This window comes from Hyla sarda, chromosome 2 (genome assembly GCF_029499605.1).
Source record: "Hyla sarda isolate aHylSar1 chromosome 2, aHylSar1.hap1, whole genome shotgun sequence".
Classification (NCBI taxonomy): Eukaryota; Metazoa; Chordata; class Amphibia; order Anura; family Hylidae; genus Hyla; species Hyla sarda.
This window is the reverse complement of record NC_079190.1, coordinates 202618494-202639246: the sequence shown is the minus strand read 5'-3', so window position 1 is coordinate 202639246 and position 20753 is coordinate 202618494. Positions and strand designations below refer to the sequence as shown.

At 42.8% G+C, this 20753-nt stretch overlaps 1 protein-coding gene across 2 annotated transcripts in view; it reads left to right on the top strand.

Moving 5' to 3' along the window:
* DMD (dystrophin) overlaps positions 1 to 20753 on the top strand; it is a 2642350-nt gene that overhangs the window by 463716 nt on the left and 2157881 nt on the right. For both annotated transcript variants that reach the window (XM_056556147.1, XM_056556148.1), the window contains exon 6: positions 164 to 336. In XM_056556147.1, coding sequence (XP_056412122.1) covers positions 164 to 336 — 173 coding nt within the window. The remainder of the gene's footprint in view (positions 1 to 163; positions 337 to 20753) is intronic.

Sequence of the window (20753 nt, the reverse complement as noted above, 5' to 3'; positions counted from 1 at the left end):
TTATTTTTTGTTACTTCCCCTTGAATTGTGATAATCTGGGTGATGCAGAAAACAATTTAGCACAGGAACATGCCACTTATATATCTGCTAATGCTGTGCTTTGAGATAAACCGTTTATCTTGCTTTACAGTTTAAAAAATTGATGGTTGTATATCTTATTCAGGTGAAGGATGTGATGAAAGGCATTATGGCTGACTTGCAGCAGACAAATACAGAAAAGATCTTACTAAGCTGGGTCCGCCAATCAACTCGCAATTACCCACAGGTCAACGTTATCAATTTCACCAGCAGTTGGTCTGATGGATTGGCTTTTAATGCACTCATCCACAGTCACAGGTACGAAAAAATATTCCATGTCCTTAACCAATTTATCGCACACCTTTGTCTTGATACTGCTTCTATTGATTGTTTTGAATGACAGAGATTTGGATTAGGTTAAAGTTTATCCGTTAAGCTGATATGCAGAATACACATCAGATGTTACAATTGTACAAATATAAACATGAGTTAATATGGTATAATAGAAAAAGTACTTTTATCCAAACCAATGAGGCTGCCAGAAAGGCTCATGCATAGGAAAGGATTTATAGGGTGAGATTTATCAAAACCTGTCCAGTGGAAAAGTTGCTGAGTTGCCCATAGCAACTAGAGATGAGCAGACTTTTGAAAAATTCGATTCAGCCGATTCGAAAATATTTGGTTCGATCTGAATTTATTTGTGGCAAATCTACATTAAAAACAGCTATTTCTGACCCACAGAGAGCCTCAATAGGGATGTAGAACACTTTGCTGTGTTCTAACATGCATATGGAGTGTGCTGGGGTAGTGAAATAATACAGTTATTCAGTATGACATGCAGATTACGGGCATCACTATTAGAATCACTGCCGCAGAGTGGCACAATGACAGAGCCTGGAGGTGGCATCAGTATGAGGAGACCATATAGTGGCTAAATGACAGAACATGGAGGTGTTGGCAGCATGAGGAGAGCATATAGTGGCTGAATGGCACAGCGTGGAGGTGTTGGTAGCATGAGGAGACCATATAGTGGCTGAATGACACAGCTTGGAGGAGGCTGAAGCACGAGGAGACCATATAGTAGCTGAATGACACAGCTTGGAGGGGGCTGAATCATGAAGAGACCATATAGTGGCTAAATGACAGAGTGTGGAGGTGTTGGCAGCATGAGGAGAGCATTTAGTAGCTGAATGACTCAGCGTGGAGGTGTTGGCAGTATGAGGAGACCATATAGTTGCTGAATGACACAGCTTGGATGTAGCTGAACCATGAGGAGTCCATATAGGGGCTAAATGACACAGCGTGGAGGTTCTGGCAGCATGAGGAGACCATATAGTGGCTGAATGACACAGCTTGGAGGTGGCTGAACCATGAGGAGACCATAAAGTGGCTAAATGACACAGCATGGAGGTGTAGGCAGCATGAGGAGACCCTATAGTGGCTGAATGACACAGATTGGAGATGTTCGCAGCATGAGGAGACCATATAGTGGCTGAATGACACAGCGTGGAGGTGGCTGGAGTATGAGAAAACCATATAGTGACTGAATGACAAAGCATGGAGGTGTTGGCAGCATGAGGAGACCATATAGTGGCTGAATGACACAGCTTGGAGGTGGCTGGAGCATGAGGAGACCAAATAGTGGCTGAATGACACAGCGTGGAGGTGTTGGCAGCATGAGGAGACCATATAGTGGCTGAATGACACAGCTTGGAGGTGGTTGAAGCATGAGGAGACCATATAGTGGCTGAATGGTACAGCCTGGAGTTGGCTGAAGGATGAGACAATAGGGCCTCACAGTCCCTAAGATTAAAAGATTATTTTTTTAATTTAGCTTGAAGATGTATGGTAGCTGTTGCTACCATAAACCTTTTAAGGTAATGTCCCAGGCCAAGCAGCATCACTAAACCATGTAGTTACTGAATGACACAGACTAGAGCTGGCAGCAACATGACTAGGCCCCAGGGCTTCACAATCCCTAAGAATAAAAGATTAATTTTTTAATTTAAATTGAAGATTTATGGTAGCTAGTGCTTTTAGGCCCAGGCCCAGCAGCATCAGTAAACCATATATTGGCTGAATGACACAGCCTGGAGGTGTCTGAAGCAAGAGGATACCAAATAATGGCTGAATGACACAGCGTAGAGGTGTTGGCAGCATGAGTAGACCATATAGTGGATGAACCATGAGGAGACCATATAGTGGCTAAATGACACAGCGTGGAGGTGTTGGCAGCATGAGGAGACCATATAGTGGCTGAACCATGAGGAGACCATATAGTGGCTAAATGACACAGCGTGGAGGGGTTGGCAGCATGAATACGCCATATAGTGGCTGAATGACACAGCTTGTTGGTGGCTGAACCATGAGGAGACCATATAGTGGCTAAATGACACAGTGTGGAGGTGTTGGCAGCATAAGGAGACCATATAGTGGCTGAATGACACAGCTTGTTGGTGGCTGAACCACAAGGAGACCATATAGTGGCTAGATGACACAGCATGGAGGTGTTGGCAGCATGAGGAGATCAAATAGTGTCTGAATGACACAGCTTGGAGGTGGCTGAACAATGAGGAGTCCATATAGTGGCTAAATTACACAGCGTGGAGGTGTTGGCAGCATGAGGAGACCATATAGTGGCTGAATGACACAGTTTGGAGGTGGATGAACCATGAGGAGACCATATAATGGCTAAATGACACAGCGTGGAGTTGTTGGCAGCATGAGGAGACCATATAGTGGCTGAATGACACAGCTTGTTGGTGGCTGAACCATGAGGAGACCATATAGTGGCTAAATGACACAGCGTGGAGGTGGTGGCAGCATGAGGTGACCATATAGTGGCTGAATGACACAGCTTGGAGGTGGCTGAACAATGAGGAGACCATATAGTGGCTAAATGACACAGCGTGGAGGTGTTGGCAGCATGAGGAGACCATATAGTGGCTGAACCATGAGGAGACCATATTATGGCTAAATGACACAGCGTGGAGGTGTTGGCAGCATGAGTACACCATATAGTGGCTGTATAACACAGCTTGTTGGTGGCTGAACCATGAGGAGACCATATAGTGGCTAAATGACACAGCGTGGAGGTGTTGGTAGAATGAGGAGACCATATAGTGGCTGAATGACACAGCTTGTTGGTGGCTGAACCACAAGGAGACCATATAGTCACTAAATGACACAGCGTGTAGGTGTTTGCAGCATGAGGAGACCATATAGTGGCTGAATGACACAGTTTGGAGGTGGATGAACCATGAGGAGACCATATAGTGGCTAAATGACACAGCGTGGAGTTGTTGGCAGCATGAGGAGACCATATAGTGGCTGAATGACACAGTTTGTTTGTGGCTGAACCATTAGGAGACCATATAGTGGCTAAATGACAGAGCGTGGAGGTGGTGGCAGCATGAGGAGACCATATAGTGGCTGAATGACACAGCTTGGAGGTGGCTGGAGCATGATGAGACCATATAGTGGCTGAATGACACAGCTTGGAGGTGTTGGCAGCATGAGGAGACCATGTAGCGGCTGAATGACACAGCGTGGAGGTGTTGGCAGTATGAGGAGACCATATAGTGGCTGAATGACACAGCTTGGAGGTGGTTGAAGCACGAGGAGACCATATAGTGGCTGAATGGCACAGCCTGGAGTTGGCTGAAGGAGGAGACAATAGGGCCTCACAATCCCTAAGATTAAAAGATTAATTTTAAAATTTAAATTGAAGATGTACGGTAGCTAGTGCTACCATAAACCTTTTAAGGTAATGTCACAGGCCAAGCAGCATCACTAAACCATGTAGTTGCTGAATGACACAGACTAGAGCTGGGAGCAACATGACTAGGCCCCAGGGCTTCACAATCCCTAAGAATAAAAGATTAATTTTTTAATTTAAATTGAAGATTTATGGTAGCTAGGGCTTTTATGCCCAGTCCGAGCAGCATCAGTAAACCATATATTGGCTGAATGACACAGCCTGGAGGTGTTTGAAGCCAGAGGATACCAAATAGTGGCTGAATGACACAGCATGGAGGTGTTGGTAGCATGAGAAGACCATATAGTTGCTGAATGACACAGTCTGGAGCTGGCAGAAGCTTGAGTAGGCCCCAGGGCTTCACAATCACTAAGAATAAAAGATTAATTTTCGTAAGAATAAAAGATGAATTTTGAAATGTAAATTGAAGATGTATGGTAGCTAGTTCTACCATAAAAATGTTTAGGCCTGGTCCCAGCAGCATCAGTAAACCATATTGTGGCTGAATGGCACAGCCTGGAGTTTGTGGCAGCATGAGGAGACCATATTGTATCTGAATGGCACAGTCTGGAGTTGGCAGATCCATGAGGAGACCATTGAAATTTATGATTTTGAAACAGAAATGTAAGATTTTGAAATTGAAATGTGGGATTTTGAAATAGAAACTCCCAAGTAATGGTGTTATGGGCGTGTCGGTACAGCGGACCAAATTTAACAAGGAGTCACATGTCTCATGGCAGCACAATGACAGAGCCTGGAGGTGGCTGAAGCATGAGGAGAGACCATATAGTGGCTGAATGGCACAGCTTGGAGTTTGTGGCAGCATGAGACCATATAGTGGCTGAATCACACAGCGTGGAGGTGCTGGCAGCATGAGGACATCATATAGTGGCTGAATGGCACAGACTAGAGTTGGCAGAAGCATGAGAAGACCATTGAAATTTAAGATTTTGAAATTGAAATTTAAGATTTTGAAATTGAAATTTTAGCTAACACTCCCAAGTACACTTAAAAAAGCATGAAGAGACGATAGAGCAGTACAATTAGAGAGCCTGGAGGTGGCAGCATCAACATGAGGAGACCATATGGCAGCACAATGACAGTGCCTGGAGGTGGTAGCATCAGCATGAGGAGACCAGAGAGCAGCACAATTAGAAAGCCTGGAGGTGGCAGCATCAGCATGAGGAGACCATATGGTGACACAATGAAAGAGCCTGGAGGTGGCAGCAGCGGCATGAGGGCCATGCCAAATGAGGGTTTGTGTCTGAGGAACCCACCGACTGTTGACTGTTGGATGTCACTTAGGATGAAGTGGATGACCGAGTGAACCAATCAATCACGGCTGCTGGGTTGCTGGTCGAGAAACAACTGCTAGCTGACTCTGGGAGCTCAGACCTCTCCCTGTGACTCCGGCTGCCACATGCCCCTACTCTGCTGCAACCTCAGCCTGTGCCTGATGAATTTAGGCCTCTGCCACTCCACTTTGCAAGTCCTGGCACTACTCTGCCTGACATAGTTATTGTATGGTATATCAGGGGAGTACAATACGCTTCACTACGCTTTAAACAGTATTTGTCTAGAACAGCAGCAGGTGTGTACTATTGGCTGTAATTTCACAGTATTTTTGTAAAACACCAGCTGATGATTACTTTTGTCTCTACTTTCACAGTATGTAGGCCCTTGACAGATTAACAGTTACAAAATAGTACACTACTTAGATGTACGTATGCGGCATACACTTATGAGGGCAGAAACATGCACTACAGTACGCCTAAAAACTCTGTATTTTTGTTAAACACCAGCCGGCGTTTACTTTTGTCTTTCCTTTCACAGTATGTAGGGCCTTGAAAGATTAACAGGTACAAAATAGTACACTACTTAGATGTACGTAAGCGGTATGCACTGATGAGGGCAGAAAAATGGGCTACAGTACCCTTAAAAAAAACATTTTTGTAAAACCGTGTTTTTGTACACAACAGTGCTGCAGACAAAAAAAGCTTTGTCCTAAACCCAAAATTTCACTCTGTTAGAAACTCTTAGAAATGGACTGCTGTGTATTATACCGTCTACAGACTAGTATAACCAGCAGATGATTTTTTGTGGAAGAAAGACACTGAATTGCGCTGAAAAATTATTCCTGCCTCCTCTGCTAAGGTTTATGAAGTTGAGGCAGCTTGTTGAAATGTATGAGGCAACACACAGCTATGTGCCCCTCTCTGTAATAATATGCCGAAGAAAGTGACTGGGAGGTTAATGCCTGCAGCTGCAGTAAAAATCCTTTTCAGTGAAAAAAACAATGCTCTCTGTCCACGAGAATGTTGATGTGACTAGGAGGATGTTGTACTGTGCTTTTCTCTGCTGTAACACACACACATAGGCTCTGCGTCCTATGATCCTTCTGCGGTGTATTGTAATGAAATGAGGAGCCAGAATTTTGGCTGCCGATTATATAGGGCTGTGACATCACAGGGGTGACTGGCTGTTGATAGGCTGCATCCTACTTCCCTTCCCGCCTTGCCTTCCCGCCTTCCCAGCGTTCCTTGCCCCATGTACTGACATGATGTGGATCCGCCATTTTAGATGCCCTGGAGCCTGCACCACAGTAAATGGAGTTTAATGAAGCGATTTGAGCGATAGAATCATGGCAATATTTGCATTCATTGCGGATCGAAAGTTTCCTGAAATTGGTAATGAATTTGGTTTGTCAGTTTCGATTCGCTCATCTCTAATAGCAACCAATCAGATCCCTTTTTTTTATTTTTCAAAGGCTCTTTTTTTTTAAAGCTGCTATGGGCAACTCAGCAACTTTTCCTCTGGACTGATTTTGGTGAATCTCAACTATAGTTTCTTTGGGTCCATATTATATAATCATAGGTACTCTGTTCCACTGTATGGGGCTTCTGGTATAGAATACCTCTGTAAAACAGCTTATGCGTTAAACTCAAATCTTTACTACTTCTCCTTCAGGCTTTTCTTTTCAGTGATTTTGCTTTCCTGGTAGGAAGCAGTTGAGATAACAAAACAGCACAATTAAAAAATAATTATGAAAAACATTTAATGGGTTGTTTAATCTGGTATTGTAGCTTTCTAAGATAATAGCATAATGTTCAATATAGAGTCAGTATGTTTGACCCACTCACAGTGTGAATTAATAGATCAATAAATAATATCTAATAACCCTGTTAGAGTAGGGTAAATGCCCCTTTTTGAGGAATTCAAATCAGTTTTGCATTATTTCGCTTCGCATGAATATATATACATTATATTATAATATTTTTTTGTCCATATGTTTTGTACGCTAATATGGATTTTTACAAGGTTTTCTGCTTTATCTTTTGGTCAGTTGGTATACTGAAGTGCAAATATGAGCAGCTTTTGAACCTGAAATCTTGGTAAAATTGTGATACTTTACAGCAATTTCACAAACGGATAATTTTTCCACAGTTTTCGAAAATCTCTGCAAGAAAATGCCCAAAATGTGATTAAAAAAAACTCAACAAAAAAAAGATACATTTGAAGCCTGAAGACTTTAAATCTTAAGGTTATGTTACATTCAAAATATGGCTTAAAATATACACTTAAAAAAAAAAGCATCAAAACTGCACTGACCCTACTCTCAGCAGTGATCTCCAACACCAGCAGAGAATTAGATAAACTGCTGTCATGAGACTCTACCCCCTTTTTCTGCAAAACCAGAGGCTTTATGGAAAATGTAAGCATCATTAGAAAATAATTTAAAGGGGTTATCCAGGAAAATACTTTTTTATATATATATATATATATATATATATATATATATATATATATATATATATATATATCAAATGGCTACAGAAAGTTAAACAGATTTGTAAATTACTACTATTAAAAAATCTTAATCCTTTCAGTACTTATGAGCTGCTGAAGTTGAGTTGTTCTTTTTTTGTCTGATGGCACGTGTCTCGGGAGCTGTCCAGAGTAGAAGCAAATTCCCATAGCAAACCTATTCTGTACTGTGCAGTTCCTAAGACAAGCAGAGATGTCAACAGAGAGCACTGTTTCCAGACAGATAAGAACAACTCAACTTCAGCAGCTGATAATTATTGGAAGGATTTAGATTTTTTAATAGAAGTCATTTCCAAATCTGTTTAACTTTCGGGGGCCAGTTTATCTAAAAAAAAAAAAAAATTTTTTTTCCTGGAATACCCCTTTAACCCCTTAACGACGCAGGACGTAAATGTACATCCTGGTGAGGTGGTACTTGACGCACCAGGACGTACATTTACGTCATATGCATAACCGCGAGCATCAGAGCGATGCCCGGATCATGCTCGGCAGGTACCGGCTGCTGATCGCAGCCAGGGACCCACCCGTAATGGCGGACATCCGCGATCCCGCTGATGTCCGCCATTAATCCCTCAGATGCCGTGATCCGATCATCCAGCAGACAGAGGTCCCCTCACCTGGCTCTGCTGTTTTCCCGACGTCTTCTGCTCTGATCTGCCTTCCCGCAGACCAGAGCAGAAGATGACCGATAATGCTGATCAGTGCTGTGTCCTCTACATAGCACTGAACTGTATTAGCAATCGCGTGATTGCTATAAATAGTCTCCTATGGGGACTATTAAAGGGTAAAAATAAAAGTAAAAAATAGGGGAATTTTAAACGTACTAATTTGTTTAAAAAGTTTGAGATTTTTTTTAAGTGCAACAGAAATAGAAAAGTATGTTATAAGGGGTATCATTTTAATCATATTGACCCAAAGAATAAAGAACACATGTCATTTTTACTGTAAATTGTACGGCGTGAAAACAAAACCTTCCAAAATTAGCAAAATTGCGGTTTTCTTTTTAATTTCACCACACAAATAGTATTTTTTTGGTTGCGCCATACATTTTATGGTAAAGTGAGTGATGGCATTACAACGGACAACTGGTCGCGCAAAAATCAAGCCCTCATACTAGTCTGTGGATGAAAATATAAAAGAGTTATGATTTTTTGAAGGCGAGGAGGAAAAAATGAAAACGTAAAAATTAAATTGTCTGCATCCTTAAGGCCCAAATGCGTCCTTAAGGGGTTAAATGAATTAGGGAATAATATGGCTGAAAACCTATGTATGCCCCATCAGCTAAAACAAGCAAGCACAAGGAAAGGAAAACAGAACCTTTACATTTTCTCTAATAATATCTTATGCTGCCCTATAGAAACAAAAAACTATTTTTGAAAGGTTTCTTTAAACAGAATCTATCATTGTGAGATATATATATATATATATACCGTATATAGTCGAGTATTAGCCAACCCGAATATAAGCCGTGGCCCCTACTTTCACCCCCAAAACCTGGGAAAACTTACTGACTCGAGTATAAGCCTAGGGGGAAAATACATCACCCCCCCCCTGTCATCATCCAGACCCCCCCTGTCATCATCCAGACCCCCGTCATCATCACCCCCTGTCAAACCCCCCCTGTCATCATCACCCCCAGTCTATATACCCCTGCCATCATCCAGACCACCCCATCCATCATCATATAGGCCCCCTCGTTGTCTTCTCACCTCCCCAGTTCTCTCGGTCCTGTTGCTTAGTAGCTGCAGGGACCGTCCGCATTCCAGTGGGGAGGGTGAGCCGGTATGGGCCGTCCATCTTCACTGCCCTCTTCTCTGCTCCGAACCGGCCCCAGACTAGTGACGCTGCATTGACGTCCGTGCGCATGGATGCCCCTGACATCATGGAAAACTCGGCTTATACTCGAGTATATTTACAGTGTGTGTGTGTATATATATATATATATATATATATATATATATATATATATATATAGATATATTGTAAGGATTCCTCCTTGGGGGATTAACTCCGGGATCATCCTGGACAATGCCATGGCACATGTTTCCACTCAATAAAGCAGACAACGGTTATTCATGCAAGCCTGGCACCTTGCCAGCTTTATTTAGACAGGTTGCAGGGGGAAAACAAACATAACACAGGAACAAAATAAAATCCTAGACCGTCTGGTCACTGACTACACATATCAGCATGCCCTGACTACTAGCTGGTGAGCTATCCTCAGCCAGTTAAACATGTGACTCCTGCAACCTGTTACTCACAGTTCACACCACTTCTTGGACCACTCACAACTTCAGCTGTGTGCTTCCTCAACAGGGCCAGAGTGTCTCCCCCTACAGCGACATGCTGTTTTCAAGGGAGAACCCCAACTATTCTGTTTCTTTTCCTTTTAAACACACTTTCCCTTCCTGATACCTCATTAATCAGGCCACAGGTGAAACATTCTCCAGAGTTAGCAAGGGAAATACACCCTTTTCTTGCCACACTGCCACATATCCCCCCCTCTGCTCAGACTACCGGGAAGGAGCACTTGTATTCAAAAGGCAGAGTCCAACTGCCTTTCCTTTTGGTTGAACAACTCCGTCCAACAGGTTTTGAGGCACTTGGCTTCGTTCATCAGCAGATTTTATCTGCACCACTTCAGTGGTGCACCCTTCTTTCATTTGCACTTTCATCAGCCACCGAGCACAAGACTTTTGGTCACCTTTGACAAATTCCTTGTAAAAAGCTCCATTCATGTCACACCTTTCCAACACCAGGTTCTTCATCTTGGTCTGTGCAGTACTCTGGACACTAGGTGCGGACAAGGCAGATGCTCCAGGCCTTTGTCTTCTTCTGTCACCGGTATGACCATCGCCCAAACTTTGCTTGTGGCCAACCGAGTCTGAATCACCCATTTGCAGGACTTCTAAGACATCTTCCACAATTTCAGGAGGCTTCCCTTTATTGTACCTGTCCATCTTCTCCTTGAGACGGACTCTTCTCCAAATTCTACTTCTGCGGACTTTCTTCCGGTGTTTTCTGGAACTAATCCAGCGCCTCTCAGGGTTTCTACCGCGACCCAGTCTTCTATCACAGTGACCTCTTTTTAAGGACTCTGCTTTCTTATTAGCTCTTTCTTTAGGGACACTGACCTTCACAGGCTCATTTTTAGGCTGAGAACTCTTGGCTCCTTTAGGCAGTTTTTCACCTGCACCTTCAGATGTGTCACTGACTTTACTTGCAGCTTCTGCAGTTATCTCTGGTTTAACTTCTACCTCAGAGAACTTCTCTGCCTCAGCATTTTCACCATCCAATGTTAATATCTCTGCAGCTTCAGAGGACTTCCCATATGGTTTCCCCTGAGTCTCAGCTTCAGAGGACTTCCCATATGGTTTTACCTCAGTCTCAGCTTCCGAGGACCTTTCATATGGCTTCTTCTCACGGTCTTCAGACTCTACTGTTTCTTGCGTCCATTGTTCAGGCTCTGCTTTTTTTAGAGAAAGCATCCCTGTCTCCAGTAGCTTTTGCCCCACAAGCAGTTTTTCTTCTTTTACACGGATGGCTGTGGCTTTGGCCTCAGTTTCCATCTGAGACACTTTTTACCTCTCGTTAGCCAGTTCTACTATAGCTTTGTCACTTCTTTCTTTTAGGACCTTCATGTCCCCTTCCAGTTTTAAACATTTCTGCTGCTCACTCTCGAGCTTGGCAGAGTTCATCTTCTCAGTTTCCAGCAATTCTGTCAAGTTTTTGACAGTATCCTCCAGGGACAGCAGTTGTTCTCTCATCTGCTCATTGTCTTTATTCAGTTGCACCATCTTGGACACTTTCTGCTCATAGACTTTTAGCTGAGCCTCTTGTTCAGAGAGCTGAGTACCCAGGGAATCCACGGCAGCTGCGTGAGACTTGTTGTGCGTTTTGTTCTGCGCCTCCAGGCTCTGCACCTTTTGAGCCATTACCACTTTCTCCTTCTCCAGCTCTTCCATGGCTACTAACCTAGCCTTGTGATCACTTTGTAGAGCCAGATATGCCTCACACAGGACATTCACTTCTTCTTCCTCGAATGAGATCTGCTTGGCCAGACTCTCCAATTCTCTCTCCTTGCTGGTCATAAGACCCTGGGAGCAGGTCAGTTCATCCTGCAGAGCCGCAAACTCACTTTTGTGGCACTCCATATCTTTCTGCAGCTGAAGCGTCGCTTCCTGCTCTTTATTCAAGTCTGCAAGCGTTTTTTTCTTTCTCCTCTATCAGGTGATGAACTACTTCTTCCTTTTGAGACAATTTAGCAGAAACCATCTGTAAAGTTTCTTCAAGGTTCTGGATCTGCTCCCTTTTTTTTTTTTTACCAATACCAGCACGTTTTTTCAAAGATCTCTTACTTACAGCGGTCTCCTTACTCTCGCTGCTGGACCTTGATACATTCTCTTGTCCTCTGATAGTCACCTGTCCTTGGCCTGTCTCTTCCTTCAAGCCAACTCGTTCAGAGTCTTCTCCACCTTTAGGAGTAATCTCCCCCTTTTCAAGGGTCTTGGCCACTTGGGCTTCAGGGTAGTTCCTGGACAGTCTCTCTGGACTGTCTCTCTGCTCACTGGCAGTCTTCTCTTTCACTTCAAAACTGTCTCTCCGCTGCCCAGCAGAAAGGTCTAGGGCTCCTGGGTCTGCAACAACATCTGGTCCAGTGGTTTGACCTTCCTGGTCACGATCCATCTCTGGTCCAGACGTCACATCTCCTCTACTCAGGACTCTGTCTGTGACAGTAAGCGCAGCACCCAGCTCCACATGTACTTTCTTCAGTACTTCTGCATTATCCACAGACATCTCTGTAGCTTATTTTACGGTCACCTCTTCCAGATGACCGCGCAATTTCAACCCCCCTTTTGGCTCATCTTTATTCACAAGGTTCAGTATAGCTTCCTCTTTTCACTTCACATTCACTTCTTCCAGGTGACAGCGCAACTCTAGCCCCACCTTTGGCTCATCTTCAGCTGGCAGATGGAACCCATGTTCCTGTACCTGATCCATTTCTGGTTTCACTGAAGATTCTGTTTCAGTCAGAGGCACACTTGTCACTTGAGTCGCTGGATCCTCTTGGACTTGACTTACGGTCTGGTCTTCAGCTCCCCAGCAGTCTGGCAGACCCCTATCGGACATATATCTAGTGACTGCTGACACCCCCCGTCCTCAGCCTCTGCTGAGTAACTCTCCCCTAGTGTGTGGTGCAAGTCAAGTGTTGTGGGCCTATCAGATGTACCTGCTCTAGTCACCTGAGAGTCTTCCCATAATTGCTGAAAAAATGGAAAATCCGTCCCCAGTACTACATCATACTCCAAGGAGGGCTCTATTGCAACCTTGTGACCTATAGTACCATAGGGGGCAAAAATACAGACATTAACCATTTTATAACCCCAAATACCAGCCTGCATAGACATGATAGCGGGGTCTGGCTTCCTGCTGCTGGACTTTACAAGACTTATTACACATCTAGGTTCTAACAAAGCCATCATCTTTTTACCTTCTATTGCCAGCTCACACAGGTTTTCTTTTGTCCTGTCAGAGGTGGCAGCAGTACTCTTTACATCTGAACTCCACAACATAAGTTTTTCAACAAAAACATTATCAGATTGCACATGTTCAAAATTTACAGGACAGTTCATAGCACTAGGACCTAACTCAGGCAAAGTGTGTTTTGTTACATTTTCTCCCAGTCCTGCATTCAACATTTTCTGTTCACCAGATTTTTTCAATCCGATCTGCACAGTGTGAACAGTCTCATCAGTCTTCATGAGGGGTTTCCCACCCTCACATGATTTTGCAACTCACACAGTTAACTAGGGAAACACCACCCGCCGACTCAGCATTTTTATGCACAGTCCCATCATTCTTATGTACAGTCTCATAGTCTCTAAACATGGCCCCCATAACCCCTGGAACAGTCTTACCAGAATATCTTGCCGTCCAATCAGTTAAGGGCTGGTGCTGGACACCTCTCACCAGCTTCTCTGCTGCAGAACATCACTCCACTTGCTCTTTAAGTAGCTCTGCAACTTTAAATCCAGCATCACTGTTAGGCTGCAGTGCACTCTGTAGTCTTGCAGCTTGGCTTACTCCCACTTGAGTCAAGATCTCTGTCTTGACTTTATCATAGTTCCGTAAGATCTTTTGATTCAGTTCACAATGAACTTTTTCGGCCTCTCCTCCAATGAATCCAAACACCAAGTTTCCCCAGTGTGTCTTGGGCCATGCCTCATGCATAGCAATCCTTTCAAACTCTGCAAAGGTTGCTTCCTCTTGTGCTGCAGCAGACTGCAACACAACACTTATCAGGACATCCATCTTGCAACACAGCACAGTCCTCTGCCAAAATGTCAGCCGCTTGCCAACAAAATGAAGAGTTGAAGAGGAATTGGCCAGTGGCATCAGTGCCATGGTTTGGCATGCCTCACCCCTCCCCCCCCCACCATTTTATTGGTTTAATATCAAGGGCTCAACCTCACACACTGAGCACCGCATTGAAGTCTCATTCCTGCCGAAGGGCAGTACACATGCAGTAAATTTCTCACCCTCAGACATGTGGCACGTGCACCCCTTTCATCAATGGCTCAGGCATGATATTTGTATGCAGTTCTTTAAGAAGGTTAAGATGTGCATTTCAATTAAGGAGAGAGGATGGAACGAGCATTAAGGCATGCCGGACTTAAGCACTGAATCGACTGGCCAACTCCTCTTTGTCTTTTCATGGAAGATATGTAATTTTATTCCTTTTCACAATGCATAAACTTTATTGCACAAACAGCTATATAGCACTGTCAGTAGCTTGGATCATGTCCATGTGCTGACATATTCCCTTTAATTGTTGTGAGATAGTGACATGAATGGTTGTCTGTAATGCTAGGTTTCCCCAAAGTACCTTTTGTATGTGGATGCTAGGCTTTAAAATTTCCGATCAGGAAAGGCTGGTTGAGATATGGGGAATCCTGGAAATAGTTAAAATCCCTAGTGAGACTTACCTTGCTAGGGACTTTTAGTAAGTCCTGTTATTGGACCTGGATTTTTATGGGAAGAAAGGCAGGTTTGGTAGTGGGGCCTTACATACCCTAGACTAAGCCAAGTCAGAAAAAGGGCTTAAGACAGCTAGTCTCTGAAATGTAAAACCAGTGAGAGTCAGTCTGCAATTAAAACTATTAGAAACCTCTGAGAGTTGGAGTCCTGAGGTGTACAGCTTCAAAAAGTGGAAATTCACCTTGTGTGAATATAACAATTTAAGTGTGTGCTTTGTTGGGTGGCAGGTTTAAAATCACCTGTATAAAGATGAAGGATTTTGTGCAGTTAGCGCTGGACAAGCAGGATATATTTTGTATTTGTTTGTGCCTTCATTTAACCCCTTAATTTAACCCATTTTGACCTTAAGGACACAGCCAAATTGTTTTCATTTTTGCATATTCATTTGTTCCTACATGCCTTTTAAGAGCCATAACTTTTTTCAACTACATTATTTTCTTTACAGACAACTGTAACAATAATAGCAAAAAAAGAAAAAAGAAAAAAAGAAATGTACCTAAACTTTGCATGAGTTGTTACCTACAGTATGTGATTCCCATTCTGAATTGCAATCTCAATAGATGAGAAATTGGGGTATTTTAATCGATTTAATCAGATTCTCCTCCAGAATGTGACATTTATTGCCCTCTAAATTCCATTTTATTTAACTGACATAAAATCTCCCTTACTTTCTCTGTGTTCTAAAATTGTACATACTTTTTTGATAATGCTTTTCCCTAAATTTCAGTGGACACATATTGTTGATTCAAAACACATTAACCTTGGGAAGGGCATACTAGTCACATATCTATTTTTTCTCTAACCTTCATGATACTGCTGGGATATTTGTCCCCATGTCCAATCTATTGTGTAAATATCAATCACCTTCACAGTAAACTTACTATAACATTATTTTATTCACTTAACTTTTTTTTGTAAATGAAATGCAGGGTCCATGACACACTCTTGGTCTAAAATATATTCTTTTTTTAATTATTATTTAAATCACTATTAGCTAGGGAAAAAAAAGTCAAACTGTGTAGTTTACAGCTGTAAGACATATTCCTTTCGTATTGCATCCATAGATTGTTATCGGCTGTAGTGTTCTGCCCTAAACATGATTTATGCTGGGAACCGAACGGTGCCCTGCATGATTCGAGTAAAACTTCTCTGTCTTTGTTTAGTCGCACCAACCAAATGGACAGACCTCTTGGCCAGTTGGGGAGAGGAGCGCAATGCTGCCGGCTTCCCCGACTAACTCCCTAATGCAGTGGGTCTCGGGTGAGACTCGGTGTGATCAACAACTGCTGACATGTCTGACGGACATGCCAAAAGTTGTTTGTAAAGGCAGTAACACTTCAGGGATGTTTTCTTTTTAATATTTTGCCTTATTCAAGCCTGTTAAGTTGCTGTTTGTATACAATGTTTTCTTGGCTACAACTAGGGGGCATATAGTGTTTTTCTTTTAACTAATTATAATTGTTTTTCAACAGTGAACTGTGAAACTTTTTATCTATTGCATACTACCTAAGACAGGCTGTAAAAGTAGGCTCCTGGCTACCATGACAACTGACCAGCACTTGTTGTATGTAAAAGTAAGGCTTAGTAACTAGCATATGGTTTAAAATCCCCTGAATTTCATGGTTACCATTGACAGCAGCGTCTGGATGGTTAAATGAAATGAGAGATAGCTCCAAAAATGGTCCGTGACCATGACAGTCAGCTGATGATAGCAACCACTGGGTATGGACAGAGCTCAGTTATTTAGCCTACTGCAAGTAATCAATAGCTCTCAACCCCTTAACAATATTGGATGTAAATGTACGTCATGGTGCGGTGGTACTTAACTCACCATGACGTACACTTACTACATGGACATGACCGCGAGCACCGGATCGGTGCTCGCATCATGCACGGCAGGTCTTGGCTGTTATCAGCAGCTGGGGACCTGCCGGTAATGGCGGATATCAGCGATTGTGCCGTTTTGAGCCATTAACCCCTCAGATGCCATGATCAATACAGATCACGACATCTGCGGCAATGCGGCACTTAATATGGCTGATTGGATCGCCTGCAGCACTGCAGCAGGGGACCAATCATCTGCAATGGTGGCCCAGAGGTCCCCTCACCTGCCTCCAGTCATCTCCTGGGGTCTCCTGCTCTGGTCTGAGATTGAGAACTGATCAGTGCTATGCCCTATGCTTAGCAATGAACAGTATTAGCAATCGAGTGATTGCTATAAATAGTCCCCTATGGGGACTATTAAAGTGTAAAAAAAAAAGAAAAGAAGTAAAAAAAAATTGAAGCATCCCCTCCCCCAATAAAAAAAGATAAAATTTGAGTTTTTCCAATTTTACCCCCAAAAAGTGTAAAAAAAATTTATAATAATGAACATATTTGATATCAACTCATGCATAAATGTCCAAACTATTAAAATATAATGTTAATTATCCCGTATGGTGAACAGCTTAAACGTAAAAAATAAAAATAAAATAAACGTCCAAAATTGCAGTTTTTTTGTCACATTATATTCAAAAAAAAATTGATAAAAAATGTATTAAAAGTGATATATATTCGCAAATATGGTATCAATAAAAAATACAGATCATATCGCAAAAAATGAGCCCTCATACCACCGCTTATACGAGAAAATGAAAAAGTTATAGGTCGTCAAAATAGAGGGATTTTAAACGTACTAATTTGGTTAAAAAGTTTGAGATTTTTTTAAAGCGGTACAATAATAGAAAAGTACGTAATCCTGGGTATCATTTTAATCGTATTGACCCACAGAATAAAGAAAACATGTCATTTTTACTGTAAATTGTATGGCTTGATAATGAAAATTTCAATAAAATTTTGGTTGCGCCATACATTTTATGGTAAAATGAGTGATGTCATTACGAAGGACAACTGGCCGTGAAAAAAGACAAGCCTCTACAGATGATAATTTAAAAGAGTTATGATTTTTAGAAGGAGAGGAGGATAAAATGAAAATGCTAAGATTAAATTGGTATGGTCCTTAAGGCCAAAATGAGCTTAGTCCTTAAGGGGTTAAAGGGGAACTCCGGTGGAAACAAGTGGAAAACAAATGTTTTCAAATCAACTGGTGTCAGAAAGTTAAACAGATTTGTAAATTAGTATACAAAAAAAGAAGATTGCAGCAGCACACTTGGTCAAAAAATGGAGGCTCTTAGAGCACTTTTTGATCAAAACATGTCCCCCCCATCCACCACGTGGAGGTTGCCTCATTTCGGATGGGACCCTTTTCTTTTTTCTTTTAGATTTGTAAATTACTTCTATTTCAAAATCTGAAGCCTTCCAGTACTTATTAGCTGCTGTATATTACAGAGAAATTGTGCAGTTCTTTCCAGTCTGACAACAGTGCTCTCTGTTGACACCTGTCTGTGTCAGCAACTGTCCAGATTAGAAGCAAATCCCCATAGAAAACCTCTCCTGCTATTGGCAGTTCCTGACACGGACATAGGTGTCATCAGAGAGCACTGTAGTCAGACTGGAAAGAACTTCACAAATTTCTCTTCAGTATATCTGTAGTATATATCAGCTGATAAGTACCGGAAGGGTTAAGATTTGTAAATAGAAGTCATTTACAAATCTGTAACTTTCTGGCACAATTATTTCCTACCGGAGTTATCCTTTAATATTTTAATATGAGATATAAATACTTTCCCGGCAGCTTAGTCGGGCTGATCGGGACCCCTGCAGTGAAGCTGCGGTGTCCCGATCAGCTAGGACGCAACAGGAAGGACCCTAACCTGCCTTCGGCCTGTCTGATCGGCGATTGATTGCTCCAAGCCTGAGTTCCAGGCTTGAGCAGTCAACCGCCGATACCACTGATAAATGTAATGCTATGGCATAGCATTTAACAGAGCTGGCAATTAATGTACTGCATTTTATAGCCCCCCCCCCCCAAAAAAAAACCCTTCCCTAATAAAAGTTCAAATCAAGAAACACTTTTCCCATAAAAAAGAAACATGTAAATAAAAAAGAAATATAAACATTTGTGGTATCACCGTGTGCGTAAATTTCCAATCTATAAAAATATATAGCTATATAAACTGCACGGTCAATGGCGTACACATAAAAAAAATTCCAAGCCCGTGTCAAACCAGCCGGCCCCCAGCTGATACCTGTTGCTGGGGGCGAATGTTAATAGAAAACATGCGACGATCGCCCACGGCTGGCTATTGACCCTTTAGATCGCGGCTGTCAAAGCTAACAACGGCATCTAAAGGTGCCTTTAACTGCTCACTGGTGGTCCAGTGGGGTGGATCGCCCCCAGCAGTACGATCGTGGGGGGCGATCTACTGCTAAAGTAGCTTGAGGGCTTACCTCTACTTCCATGTGGGCTCCTGCGCTGAAAATGATAAAGCCTGGCAGGACCAATGTGGATCTATGAAACCACATTGATCTGTATAAGGAATCTAATGATTCCTCCTAAAAGTCTCCTAAGGGGACTAAAAGTGTAAAAAAAAATTAAAGCAAAAAAAAAGTTGAAAAACACACACATTAACCTCTTCCTTATTAAAAGTTTAAATCACCCCCTTTTCCCAAATTCCATATAAAAAATATATAAACATAATAAATATAAACATATGTGATATTCCTGCATGTAATTATGATTTTTTTCAGAAGTAATACAAAATCAAACCTATATAAGTCGGGTATCATTTTAATTGTATGGACCTACAGAATAAATATAAGGTGTCATTTTTCCCGAAAAATGTATTACCGTATATGCCGGCGTATAAGACGACTGGGCGTATAAGAAGACCCCCAACTTTTACACTGAAAATATAGAGCTTGGGATATACTTGCCGTATAAAACTACCCCTCCCACCGCGATGTACAGTACCTTGTAGTTCCCCCCATATTAAGTAGGCAGTATAGTTCCCCCACATTAGGTAGGCAGAATGTTCCCCCACAATAGTAGGCAGCTCCCCCACATTAGGTCAGCAGCTCCCACACATTAGGTCAGCAGTTCCCCCACATTAGGTCGGCAGTTCCCCCACAATAGTAGGCAGCTCCCCCACATTAGGTCGGCAGCTCCCCCCCACAAAAGTCGGCAGCTCCCCCCACAATAGTAGGCAGCTCCCCCACCACAATAGTCGGCAGCTCCCCCCACAATAGTAGGCAGCTCCACCCACAATAGTAGGCAGTTCCCCCACAATAGAAGGCAGCTCCCTCCCCCACAATAGTAGGTAGCTCCCCCCACATTAGTAGGCAGCTCCCCCCACAGACATACAACTTCCAGCCATATAGAGTGTATGGCTGGAGGCTGTTTGTCTGTGTACTGCCCCCCCCCCACAGTGTTCAGGTCACCGCTCCTCCGGCCCGGGGTCACAATCTACTGCTATGGCCTATGGACCATAGCAACAGTCCAGGGACCAGAGGAGCGGTGATCGGAACACTGTAGATGACGCGCCGCCAGTCACTCACCAGGCCCCGGCCGGCGCTCGTCCTCCTGCGCCTCTATGGTTGTACGCACGGGACGTCACTGACGTCCCGTGCGTACAACCTTAGAGAGGTGGAGAAGGGCAGAAGGACCCGAGGAAGACCACTGACTTTTCAGAAGAAAATTCGGGGTTAAAAAGTCATCTAATACGCCGGGATATACGGTACGTTGAATTGGAAGCCCCCAAAAGTTACAAAATTGCATTTTTTCTTCAATTTTGTCACACAATGATTTCTTTTTTGATTTGGCGTAGATTTTTTGGGTAAAATGGCTGACTTCATTGCAAAGTAGAATTGGTGGCACAAAAAATAAACCATCATTTGAGTCTGTAAGTGCAAAATTGAAAGGGTTATGATTTTTAAAAGGTGAGGAGGAAAAAACGAAAGTGCAAAAACGGAAAAACCCGGAGTTCCCAAGGAGTTAATGGCACCTGTTTGAACTTGTTGTCAGTCTAAAAGACACCTGTCCACAACCTCAAACAGTCACATTCCAAACTCCACTATAGCGAAGACCAAAGAGCTATCAAAGGACACCAGAAACAAAATTGTAGACCTGCACCAGGCTGAGAAGACTGAAACGGCAATGGGCAAGCAGCTTGGTGTGAAGAAATCAACCTTGGGAGCAATTATTAGAAAATGGAAGACATACAAGATCACTGATGAT